Source organism: Prionailurus bengalensis, chromosome X (assembly GCF_016509475.1).
Source record: "Prionailurus bengalensis isolate Pbe53 chromosome X, Fcat_Pben_1.1_paternal_pri, whole genome shotgun sequence".
In the NCBI taxonomy this organism is placed as follows: domain Eukaryota; kingdom Metazoa; phylum Chordata; class Mammalia; order Carnivora; family Felidae; genus Prionailurus; species Prionailurus bengalensis.
The window spans coordinates 128,861,050-128,874,394 of record NC_057361.1 but is presented as its reverse complement, the minus strand read 5'-3'; the positions used below and the strand labels follow the sequence as shown (position 1 = coordinate 128,874,394).

General features: G+C 40.8%; 1 protein-coding gene across 1 annotated transcript; it reads right to left on the bottom strand.

The window, feature by feature from the left end:
* Window positions 1–872: 872 nt before the first annotated feature.
* On the bottom strand, window positions 873–12,667 carry SPRY3 (sprouty RTK signaling antagonist 3). Its single transcript, XM_043569935.1, has 2 exons — window positions 12,277–12,667; window positions 873–6,792 (listed from the first exon to the last, which is right to left on the bottom strand). The coding sequence occupies exon 2, from the start codon at window positions 6,687–6,689 to the stop codon at window positions 5,823–5,825; it is 867 nt and encodes a 288-aa protein (XP_043425870.1). The 5' UTR covers window positions 6,690–6,792; window positions 12,277–12,667; the 3' UTR covers window positions 873–5,822.
* Window positions 12,668–13,345: the final 678 nt, after the last annotated feature.

Genomic DNA, 13,345 nt, shown 5'->3' with positions numbered 1-13,345 from the left:
GAGGTTGAGAATTTTAGCTACATTTATAACTAATAAAATGCCTAGTGGGTAAGTACAAAATTTTTTGACCTGAGCAACTAGAAGTTTGGAATTGGCATTAAAAGAGATAAGAAATGCTGCCAAGTTCAGGTTTGAGGAGAGAAAAAATAAGTTTGAACATGTTATGTTTGGAATTCCTACTAGATATCAGAGTAGAGATGTGAAATAGGCAGTTGGATATATGAGTGAGAAGTTCAAGGGAGCAGTCCAGGCTGGAGATACAATTTTGAAAGTCATCATGCAAATGGTACCCAAAGAGCATATTTCAAAGACCAATTGCTGAGATACTTGAATATGAAGAGGTGAGGAAAATGAGGGTATCCAGTAAAGAATAGAGAGGAGCAGACAGTGAAGTAGGAGGAAAACCAGAAGAATATGGTATCCTGGGAGCCAAGTGGTAAAAGTGTTTTTATGAGGACAGAATGAGCAGCTATGTCAAATGGTGCTAGTAAGTCAGGTACATGAGAACAGAGAAGTAACCACTGGACTCAGTAAAGTAGATGTCACTGAAGGAGAGTTTTCTGTATTGTTTGGAGTGATGACATGGTTTCATTATTCACCATGAAAAACTTTCAGAATTCTCCTATGCTCATCTTTTCTTACCTAAAAAAAAGCAAGAATTAAATGAGTGGAATGCATTCCAATGCTTTAATGACACTGTCCATAGATATAAAACTATATCAATGGGATGTTTTTATTAACTAGATGCTTTGACTTCATCTGAGCATAGTCTATTGGGCACGGGGAATTATTGAGTATGAGAATAAGAGATAGTATAGCTCTTAGAATGTGTCTATAGATCATAATTAGTGGCTGAAATAGAGAAAATTCAGTTGACCAACAGAATGTTTTATTTTTGTGTTGCAAAATAACTTGTTTAGCCATTTTTCCTGAATTTAATAACTTGACCAATTTTCCTGCTATTATGCTGATGAAACTTAAGTGAACATAAGTGCATGTACATGCATTGGTTTAGACATACTTTTTGAAGAGTTCACTAGGATAAAGTTTCTTTTTATGCTAAGAAGAAGGATATTTTGAGACTTTGTTACTCCACTAGTTGAACCAGGGACTTCATTTCCATATAGAAGGAAGCCCTTCAAAGCAAGTCAAGAATACATACGTTCTCAAGTTCATTTGTCTCCCTATAGCACACACATAGCCACACACTTGCTACCCCTTGCTCCTGACGTATGAGATGCCAAGGTACCTGCTTGGGCATCCACACATGCACTACACAGAAGTGTAGGGGAGTTAATATCTTACAGGGAAGGGATTTGACTATTAAGATAGGAGGCAGGAGACAAATTCTTCTCCTTTAGTCCCCCAGATGGGCTGTATGGAGATGTAATATGGCCAGTCATAACAAATTGAGAAATTAGGTTGTCATGAAACTGATTATGGACAACACAGTGATACACTCCTTTTTGTTTGCTCTCCTTCCTTCCTTCCTCACTACTCTTTTTCCTTACTCCTACTTCCCTGGAATTGCACATAAGTTTTTGCTTCAAGTTCTATTTTCTAAGAAACTTAGATTTCTGAAAATAAATAAATCATAATTCCACCCAAATTCAGAATTGTGTAACTTTGGACAGGTTTTATTCCCTCTCTATGCATTTTTTTCCTCCAAATATACAATGTTGACATTGGGGTAGATGTTCTTTAAGAGTCTTTATGGCTCTGAAATAATACCAGGGTAAAGGATTGTCAGTATGAAGGCAGTGATGGGAAAAGTAAGGTATTACACTGAACGGTGGTCATCAGTGGATTGCTTACATTTGAATCAGAAAAATGCTCTCAGTATAATCAATGAACTTAAATGTTAACAATTCCAACTAATCTCAAGTTCCAAAAATAGTTTTAGTTCTACTTTCTGCAGAAAGAAATCAAATTAGTTTTCTCTGGGCCTATAAAGAAAAGGTCAAAGTCTTAAAAACTCGTAAACTTCTCTGGCACAAGTCACAATATTTCCCTACTAGTTCTACACTGTAAACTGCCTGAAAAATGGCAACTGTCTGCAAACATGTTTTCAAAGGGAATGGTGGAGAAATTTGTAATGCCATCATCTTGGGAAGCAAGAGACATATATGATGTCTGTAATTATTGCTTCACTCCTAACATAGGAGCACATTTGTTTCAAGTTTTAGGCTGCAGATGAACTGCAGTTAGGGAAAGGGACTGTTCACTGTTTGGGGCTTGTTATACCAGAAGAGTTTGCATTATCCTTCAGACTTCTACACCCAACTCTGGAGCAGGGACTTGGGACTCAGACAGCATAGGGTCAAATATTAGCTCCATAATTTATAAGCATTGTTACCTTTAGCAGTTCAAATAACCTCTCTGTGCTTTAGTTTTCACATCTGTAAAATGGCAATTGTAATTGTACCTACATCTTACAGTTAATGTGGGAATTAAATGAGCCAATATAGGTAACGTGCTTAAAATAGTGCTTAGCAATACAGTAAGCACTATACAAGTGTTCACTATACTTATTATAGCTATTGTGATGAGGGAAGATGGGCTGGAATTAGAGGAGAGCTCTTGACTAAAGCCATATGAGATGTATCAGGGAACCAATATGTGGAAAGCAGTAGAATAAGGCGGTAATGGATGACTGCAAAAAAAAAATGCTAAGCAGGAAACACCCTCTAATATTCCTGTTTATACGGTACATGCCACAAGGTAGAAAATAATGAAAACAGAGGCTTTCTGCAGGATTTAGAGTTCTTTCATATATATTTTAAATATACATGTGCAATACATTAAAATATATAGAGATGTGTGAATATATATATTTACACACACACGCACACACACATATATATACATATACATATACTATACATATACATATACATATATATAACTTCACAGAAGGGACGCAAATGCACACTCACACATCTGTACGCATACCCCAACAGGACCCATCTATACGTAAACCAGATGCAGCCCGTATCAGGCCAACTTGGACACAAGTGAAAGCCCTGACTCAGCAGCAGATTGCAGATTGCAATTGCATTTGAGTAACCCTTCAGTTTCTTCTACCAAGTGTAAGGCCATTTAGAAACACACTGAGAAGAGCTCTTCTGGGTGTATGGCAGAGCCCAGGGCCCCTCTGGCAGTGCACAATTTGCCTGAGTAAGGACTGCAGGATTGGGATATCAAGGAGCTATCAAAGAGGAGGGACTTGTGTTAGTTTGGGCCCTGATACTAGTAAGCAAACATCCATAGAATAACTTTAGCTCCAGGAACAATGCACTAGTGTCATAGAATCCTTATATATCTCAGCTCTAAGCAAATTTCAGGCAGAAGCGGGGAGAAGTGTGTGTTGCTACTCATCACCATCCAGCTGGACTCAGAGAACTGGGCACAGCTTTAGGGGTAGGTAGATAAGTCAAAGTTCAATCAGGCAGACTTGTAAGATTTTTAAAAGTTACTTAAAATTGAAAGATCTGAAAGCAACATAAGAGGTTACAGGTATTGGTTTGGGTTTATAATGTTCCAAGAAGCCAAACCTTATATATGGCACCATTTGCAGCAATATCATTAACATTATTAATAATAATCATAACATATTTATATATACAAAAATAGAGCAAAGCAATTCTAGAAGAGGAGGTGAAAGTGAAAGTATGAGGCTGTGTACAGCCCAAATGTCAGTATACTTCAGGAAGAGTCAGAACCAACAAAAACTGAGTGGCACATATTTCTATAGTATATATCCAACAAAGAGATATGGATGTTCTCTTCTTCTTCCCCCTGTGTATGACTATACATTTCTCTCCACCTCTCCACTCTGCAATACACATCCATGCACACTTTAAAAGAGATGATATATAAAGTCAGAGTCTGGAAGTCTTAAACTAAGTTGGAGCACCTTGATTTCAAGCAAGTGCCCTCAATCTCTGAATTCCTTAGTGAATTTTGGATTCACTTACAGAGGGAAACTGGATCTAATTCTTGTGTCTTTAACAACAGCTGTCTTTAGGAGCCTGCCATCCCCACTGCAGCCTTTTCCCATTGAAGTGGATTCACAACACAGGCTCTTGGTATTTTTTAAAAGAGAAGTCAGTTCTCTGCATTATATGTCTTTCATCTCAGTTCTCCACTGTTGCTGAAATTTAGGTTTTCAGGCAATTGCCATTGCAGACAAAGCCAGGAGTGAGCACAATGTGTGCAGCAAAGAGTAGGCGAAGGTACAGCTTGGTTAGGGATTCTTTGTTTGTTTTTTCCACACTTGAGCTTCTACAGGTGACAGAGCCAAAGATGATGTCCACTGGGGGCAGCCTCAACACCTGATAGTTAATTAGCTACCCACCATGCACTGCATAAAGACCAGTACACTAAGTTGGCATGGTTCCAGAAAATTGAATGGCAATGGCCTTCTGTTACTGTTAATAGAGTACTATGAGAAAAGTCCCAGGACTCAATGTGGTGTAGGGTAGAGAATATTTAACTAGGAGTCAGAAGGCCTGTATTCCAGTCCCAACTCTGCTATGAACTCAGTGTGTGGCCTTGGGAAAATCCCTTCCTATCCCCAGGCCTCAGTTTTCCCATCTGTAAAATAAGGGCATTGAACTAGATGAACAGTTAAGATTCCTTCCAGCTCTAAAGTTTTATGACTTTTTATGTCCATAATTAAGGCCTGAGCCATGCAGTCTCAGGGCAGTTAGCTTCTAAGAGAGAACAGACCTCTGTAATATCCTTTGCTTTGTTCATTTAGCTATAAAGCACGTCTGCCTTTGGCACTTGGGTCAGACATACAAAGTTATGAGCATCCTGATTTACTATCCTACTCCGCATGCTAGTGGAATCTGTCAGTACTATAAGTTGATTATTGGGAAAGGGAGTAAAACTCCAACTAGTTAAACCTGGAAATGTAAGATAATTTTTTTGCCTCATATGCTCACAAACAGGTGAGTGTGGTTATGAGCGCACACACACGTGTCAGGATATAGACTATTGCTAGTGATCAGTTCATTACAGTAATCCATTTCCCTTAATAAAATTTAGTAAATAGTATAGCATAGCAAAGTTTGGCGTCAAAGGAAACACCTATGGAAAAACAGCACTTTCGGACATAGTAGAGAAAGAAAGTCAGGTAGAGAGAGACAAAGATAGATCAAACAAGATAGAAATACAGGTAGAGAATGGATTAGTCTGAAAGAGAGGGAGCAAAGGAGTAGAAGGAAGGGAGACAGAAAGAAAAGAGAGGAAAAGTAGAAGGAGAGAGACTGGGAACGAAGGGGGAAGGAGCACAGAACAAGAGGAGACAGGGAGAAAAAGAGACTAAAGAAGAGAAGGGCAGTAAACAAGGGAGAAGGGATCAGATTCCCTGGAATATTGAATGCTGTTCCACATGGACCTGTGAAAACCATCTTAGAAGAAAGTTTCCAAAGGCACTGTGGAAAGTAGAGTGACGCTCAGAGCCTGCATCGAGAGGCACTATATTGGGGAGCCCCTAAACCTCCACGTTGCGGGCTCTGTCAGCCCTCGGTGTCCAAATGTCATGCCTATATATCACCTGAATTTGCCATGACAGCCACAGGGCTAAAACGGCAAGGTGTAAAAAGGTTGAAGAGGAGTGGGATAGATACTGTGAGCAAGACCAAGGCATCCTGCACCAGGATGTACTTGGCCATTCCCCTGACACCGCAGGAGCAAAACTGGTGAGGCCCTAACTTTGGCTACTTTACTCCTCCTCCCCCTCTTCAAAGATGAGGCCTGCACTTTACTGATGGGGGCTAAGAAAGAGAAAGCTCTGGATCCATTTTGTGGCAAGGTCATACAGACTTTTCCTGGGCCTTGGGGAATGGTGCACTACCAGAAGAGATTTTTCTGCACACAGTGTTGGTGTGCCTCTTACAGCGGCAGCCTGGTCGCCTGAGGCTATCATAGCCCTGCTGGCACAGATGGAGGCATCCACGGGTAGGCAGGTAGCAGCACAGGCAAGGTAGGAAGAGGGAGATGAGGCTCATGGCTGCCCAGCGGACAAAGCAAGAGCTCGGCCCACAGGAGCAGGGCTCATCAGCGCAGTTGTCTTCATCATCAGTGGAGCAGTGGTAGAAGAGGCCCTTAACACAGCAGAGACAAGTGCCATAATCGAGGAGGCTCTCAGCAGAGCAAAGGCAACGCTGGTTGCACAGCCAGCAGGAGGGGAGAGGACGAGCTGCCGTGCAAAGGACACATTTGCAGCGCCCACACTCCTCGCAGATGAAGAGGTGCTCACTGGGGTGCACTGCAGATGGCTCAGCTTCTCCCTTCAGAGCACCATCAACCTTTGGGTGGACCCCTGCTCCAGGCTGGGTTCGGATGATGGACTGGCCTGAAGGTGAGGGGGTAATGCTGGCCAAGAGCCTTTGATCAGAGGCAGTGGTGCTATGGGACATTGAGCTGGCAATGCTAGATTGGCTCAGATGCTGAGGCAAGGGCTGCAATTGATGGCACTGGCTGAGACTGCGGGGAAGAGCAGTAGGCATGGTAGCCAGGGACCAATCAGATTTGTGGGTTTGCACTATAAGGGAAGGGCTGGAGAGGGCCTGTTTACAGGGGACTGGAGGCCGTTCCACATAATCATTGCTAGCATGAGTAGAGCGCAGCTGTTCAATAGGAAGAATTTGTTGGAAATCATCTGTCACTGCAGCATCCATTTTGCCTTGATTCTTGAGTTCTGAGTGGTTTTGGGTCAGGGTGGCACTTGTGGTGATAAAGAGCCCTTGTTGTTACATGGACGTTAGGGCACATCAGAAAATCCTAGGAGAGAAGAAACACAAACAACACATGAGAACACATCGGCCTGAATACTTTGCAGGGAACTAAACAAAGCTTGAGCCCTGTCTCCTCTACCACTACCTTCAATTACTTTAGGGTAGTCCTCATGTTACACCTTTATTCTGTAACTTACCTTGCCTACTTCTTTACAGGCAAATCTGGTCAACTTATCCAGGCTATAAAGCATTCTGGGAGCAAAGCTCAGATCATTGATTCCTTTTGTATTGCATCATATGACTAGGGTCACAGGAGCAGCTATCTCATTCAGATGTTTGCTAACACAGAAATCTAGGCCTCTAGCCTCACAATTATAATAAAAATGGAACCTAATTTCAAATGCGAAGGCTTCATCCTGAAGCAATGCCAGTGTAAAAGAAAAAGCCTCACAAGTCTTCCAGGAGAAGTTGTGTGAGTGTGTATGTATGAGACATAAATACAGGTGAACATATATGTATCATCAATCAAAATTCTCCCTTCAGTGAAATTTCTGATAAGCATAAATAAACAGATGAGAAAGGAATTTCTTGATTCACTGAATGTAGGCAGGCAAGATGTAATAATGGCACTGATATGGCAGAGACACAGAAGGCAAAAATCAGGCTATCTGTAGAACAATAGGAAAAAACCCTTTTATACATGTGGGAGTAACACTTGGGGTGAGGGAGCCATAAAAGATGAACCCTGAATTATTTGAATTATCACCTGTATTTGTACCTATTACTACCCTAAGTCAAATCTGCATTGAACTAGGCAGAATCTACTTCAACTGCTTTTCCCTATGTTTACCTTACACAGTAAACTGGCTTTCTTAAAGAGCAACAATGTTCTTATATCAGATCTAAACCAAGCTGAATATCTAGAAAGCATATGTGCTTGTGTCTCCATTGTACCACAATCAGGAACTGGTGGCTGGTCATTTTCTGAAGGATCTGATTGAGCCTAGTACTGATAATGGTGACTATGAGGAAAATGTTGTACAAACAGTAGATTGCTGTATTGCAACACCTGGAAGACTGAACAACCAAAAAGGTGTACACAAGAGAACCTCAACACAAATCCCAGAGTCATCCTGCAGGCATTAGGACCTAGGAAACACTAGCATGAATAAAGCATACATTTGAAATCCATCATATTTCAGGCCTCCTCAAAATAGATCAATTACTCACACTACTGTATAGAATGCAAAGCTTGAATGAGTAATAGAAATGAACAAGTGAAAGAGGATAGTGCTTGATTAGATTTCCATAAGCAAGCAAACACGGCACTGAAATGTGTCCAAAGCTCAATAACAGGAGAAATAAGGATGCCAAAGGCCTCAGTGGCTAATAATATGACCAGACTCATTGCCTTTTGAGGCTATATCCCCATGCAAACCTGTTTAGTTGAATTTACATCTGTTCATTTTTTGAAAAGAAGATTTAATTTGGTTAAAAATAACTTTCTGGCACATCACATAGAAGAACCAGTCTGACTATAATTTCGTTTTTTAGTTAGTTGTTTTTGTGTTATTTAATGCAGCACAAGAGAATGCAGATAAACACTGTGGACATTCTAAGGCTCAAATATCTATAAAACTTTTGTCAAATCACTTGCTTTTTGGGGCCTCAATTTCACTGTCTATATAATTATAGGGGTAAACTAGGTGATTTTGAAGGACTGAACCCTATTATGGTCTATCATTCTGTAACTACACAGTTTGTCAAAAAAAAAAAAACTATCTTCGTCTATACCTTCATCTATTATTCTGTAACTACAAAGTTTGGCAAAAAAAAAAAAATCTTCGTCTATACCTTCCACATCTTCAATCCTTGAGGGTAAACTAAGCAACATGCCCTTGTTCATTTGGGCACTCAAAAGCAAAATTTATGTCTCTTTTATTTACTTGGACTCACAGCCCCCTTAAGTGTCCAACGTCTACCTTTGCTGTACTTTGTTAAGACTAATAATCTTAGTTTTGGAAAGGAAAAAGTAGTTTTCATTGGAACACCTAAATACACAAAGAAACATTGTTCAGCTGACTTGAAGGATATGTGGATGTAGAAGCTTTGAATCAACAGAATTATTTTTGGCAAATTTAGAAGAAATAGATTTATTCCCCATTGATCAGATAAAGAATGCGTGGGGCTCTTTGTTTCTGTTATACTATAAGAACAGTAACAAATACAGTGGATGCATTTTAGACTCATTGATTTCCCAAAGGAAACTAGATTCAAATCATATTGGAAATTTAAAAATCAACAACTTGAAGGAAGATATACAAGGCCTCAAAGTTACAAGAGATAATCATACGGGATTCCAAGGGTATCAGTAAGTATCTCAGGGACATGCCCAGAAGGTTCAAAAGCTAAGCTTGGAGGAATCTAGGTCATAATTGAAATGACTCAGAACCATGTTCAAAGGGGATCCTGTCTTCGCGGCAGAAGGGTATATATGGTGCTTAAGTTGAGAAGGTGTATCTAGATATTGATTAGATTTCTGTAAGACTGAGAAGTTGAGATGCTTGATTGGATGATTAAAGGAAGCTCTGGGCATTGGTCTGGGATGATGAGGTACTAGTGTCTTGTTTACAAGGGACCTAACAGGATGAACTCGGATGGTTTCTTCCTGCCCTGAAAAATCTTTTATTAGAATGGACTGTGGAAAATCTGCAATACACAGGACAGGAGCACCTGGGTAAAATTAGTGTGTTGAGAAGGATAAAACAAGATTGAATAATAGTAAATTGTTTGCAAATCTGACTAACAGGATGAACTGAAATAGATACTGTTGGGGGAGGTAAAAGGGGAAAAAAGTTAAGAAACAAATAAGCAAGAGACTGCTACAGCAGATAGATTAGATGAAAAACTACTACTGCTTGCATGTTTATGATTCAGAAATCTATCTACCCATTAAAGGGCCATTCATTGTGAGCAAAAACAGTTAAGAAACCGTGCTGTCGGTCAGTTCTATATTCTATTAAATGAGGGAATATGCATATCAAATATTATTAAATAGGAGCCAAGGTGATTACAAGTCTTGGCTGCACATTGGTGGGATCTAGTGATTTCTGTCACGTAGTGCCTCTGCAGTAATGAATGATGCATTGTAAACCCACTCCCATCTCAGTCACTCTGGCCAGGTGCTCATAGCTTTCTCAACAGTTTTTCTGTAGCCCTGAAATTTTCTATGTTCAACCTAAACAGAAATTTCTTTTCTTATGCCAACTTAGGGACTAGAGGGCTAAATCTATTCAAGAAATGCTGTTTGTTAATGAAAGAAAAATATATTTACTTCCTGGAACCTAAAATCTGCCATGTTGAGACTAAAGTTGAAAACTTCCCTATCTAAAGCCCTACTATGCTAATACCTTAAGACAGCCCTGATTTCTCTGGTAAATCCTTCCTGATACAATATGACTCAACCTCAATTTCAAAGAAGAGGAGGGGAAAGGAGAGCCTGGCTCCTGTTTTCTCCCACTCCCATGGGTTCAATGCTGTTTTGTACCTTACTGTGTAACAGCTCTGGGGTGTGTTACTTTTTTCTGTGCTCTGCTGTTATATACACTCGTTCTCAGAATAACTGAAAGCAAACATAGGGGGAATTTCTGCTATGGCTTTATATGTTTTCTTAGTTCTACTGTTCCAAAGTCTGCTCTCCAAAAATCCCTCTCTGTGCAAAGGCATTTGCATCTCTATCAAAGCACTCCCCCCTTACAAATACCAAGTTGTATATAGTTTACATTACTAACCTCTCAGCCACTGACTGGGCCTCCCTCCTACCACATACATCTTGCTGGAGCTGCCAGGTTCTCACCACATTTAACTCTTAACTTGTCATTTTGCTACCCTGGTCCTATTCATTACTTTAATAGTTTCATTAAGACTCATGGCAGTTTATTTCAAACTGGAGAGTCTTGTAGTTTTAAGACCTTGCATTTTTAAAGATATACGTGTTTTAGTGATGAGCAGTAAAGGGAAAAATTGTAATAACAAATGCATTCACCTAATTCTAATCCTGGGGAAAATGCTAGTTGTTCACTTCAGAAGTAGGAATCTTTCTTTAAACCTCAAATCCTTGTATAAGATACAAGAAATTTAAGTTGTAGTCCTAACTCTAGCTCTACTTTGTTTTGTGACTGTGGGCAAGTGACTTCCATCCCAAGCCTCAGTTTTTCTATCTGCAAGATGAGGGGCACAAAAGGAGGGCTTTGAAAGCCCCTGCTTATCTTGATACTCTACATTTTTTATGCCGAGTTTGTTGTTTGCATTTCTCTGTCTCAAAATGTCTTTCATGAAGAATTAGTCTCCTTCCTTTATGTTTTTTAATTCCTCACTACCCAACTCCTCAACTCTGAATAAAAACCCTCCAAATCCAAGTCACTCAGACCACCATCTAGATTGTTTCACAGCTAGAGAGACTTAACAGAACACAAAGAAAGCAAAATGCATAGAATAAAGTCTTAGTAAATGTTTATTTAGAGGTACAGGGAGCAAGACTAATACTTCCTTGTGGATAAAATGCTAGCCTGTGCCTTATTGGTATGTATGTATGCAGCCGACTTGTTGGGAACATGATTTAACACCTGGTATATCCAAATTCATGTAATAGCACATTATGTTACAATGAGGTTTTAATGTACCCAGAAAAGCAACAATAGTTTGCATTTCAAAATAGATTTCTGTTTAAGAGTTCAAGGTCTGTTTTCTGTTCATCTAACTTGGTTTGCAGCATGCAGAGGTGAATGATAATTATAATTAGCTAAAGGAATGGAAGGGAGTATAAACCACTTGTACTAGGTCCTATCAAATGCCTATTGGCTAACTGGACATGCTCACAGGTTCTCACTTTTGACAAAATTTCTGTGTGCCACACAGAGACATGTGCACACACACGCAGGAATGGATCCAGAGATTTCTAAATCATTGCTCTGACTCAATGTAAGTAGGGGGTTATGCCGTGTCAGCTTGCGCCATTTCTACCCAGGGCAAGGTGATGTGATGAAATCTGAACGATGCACAGCCCAGACTTGTGAGCCAATAGCAGACTAGCCCCACGCTGACAGGATGCCCGCTGGGCAGCCAGACTGGCCTCAGCACGGGCTCTCCCTACGTCCTCAGCTTGGGTGGTTAGGCTGCGCTATAAGGGGCTTAGGCAAGCACCAAAATGCATTTAAAGGTCAACAGGCTAGAAATTAAATTGACATTTGGATACAAAAGGGTTATTTTGAAGTTCCATTTTGATTTATAAATTTCCAATACGGATAGTTTTGTGCAAAAGCTGATTCATTTAAATCTCATTTAAATGGTTTTCATTTTATTTTACCCACGCGTTTGCTCTTGTACGCGTGCACACGCGCGCGCGCACACACACGCACACTCACACACACACACACACACACACACACACAGGATGGCTGGAATGAATGGCAATCTGTGCATTGCATAGAAAGAATTCTAGGGTCTTTAAGAGCTAATCTCTATGGCTTACCTTGAGGAAAAGGTTTATCCATGCTGAGAAAAGCAGAAGAACTAATGCCCCATTTGGCTCAAAAGACCTCTTCTTCTCCTGAGTCTTTAGGTTTCTCCACCTCTCTTCGGAAAGTCTGAATGAAAACTCCACTGGCAGTGGAGCCAGAAACAGAGATAGTTCTGTGTCGGTCTTTCTGACACAGCAGAGAAAACGGAAAGAAGGAAAAAAAAAAAAAAAACGATGGTGCGGGGGGTGGGGGTGGGGGTGGGGAGGAGAGTCAGACCTGTAGTGGCAGATACTTTGTATAGATTTTACATGCAGATCTAAATCTTGATGCACGTATTCCCCAAAGAAAGCTCAGCAGGGTAAGTTGTTCATATCCTCCTCCTCTTTCTCCTCCTCCTTCTTCTATTTCTCCTCCTCCTCCTCCTCCGCCTCTTTCTCCTCCCCTTCTCCTCCTCCTCCTCTTTCTTTTCCCCCTCCTCCTTCAGCGTTTTCCTTCCACTCCTCTTCCCTCCCCCTTCCCTCCTCCCCTTCTTCCTTCTTTACCTCCTCCCCCTCTTTCTCTTCTGCCTCCGCCTCCGCCTCCGCCTCTGTCTCCTCCAATCTGACGGATGAACCAAAGCAGCAGAAACTGCAGTTGTAGACGCAGGGTATCTCAACAGAGCAATAGATACCGCTAGTGTGTGATTATTTATATAGCTCAGGGTGTGTTGGTATATAATCTGCAGAGACGGGGGTGGGGGAGGGGGATGAGATTGCAGTGTGTTCGGCTCAGCTAGCTGGCTGTTTTGTGAATGTAGATGATTTCTGAAGGTCTTGTGAATGGATTATAGGGGAGGATGGGAGGGAAGGGATTTATTGCTCCTTGTTATAATTTCTTTCTCTCCCTCTCTCTGTGTCGTTTGCTTTCCCGGAGCTGTAGCTCTTAATGCTTAGCTAAGTGGCGTCATCCAGTTGAAATTGAATCGACCCATTAGAACTCCCCATAGGAATCTCTGTATCCGGTCCCTGGGTAATGACTGAAACAAAATTTAAAGGGGAATGGGGGTGGGGTGGAAAGTAGCAATTTTAAGGAGGCCTAATT

Coding starts and splice junctions, on each gene's coding strand:
- SPRY3 (XM_043569935.1), bottom strand. CDS start 6,689: ATGGATGCTGCAGTGACAGATGATTTCCAACAAATTCTTCCTATTGAA.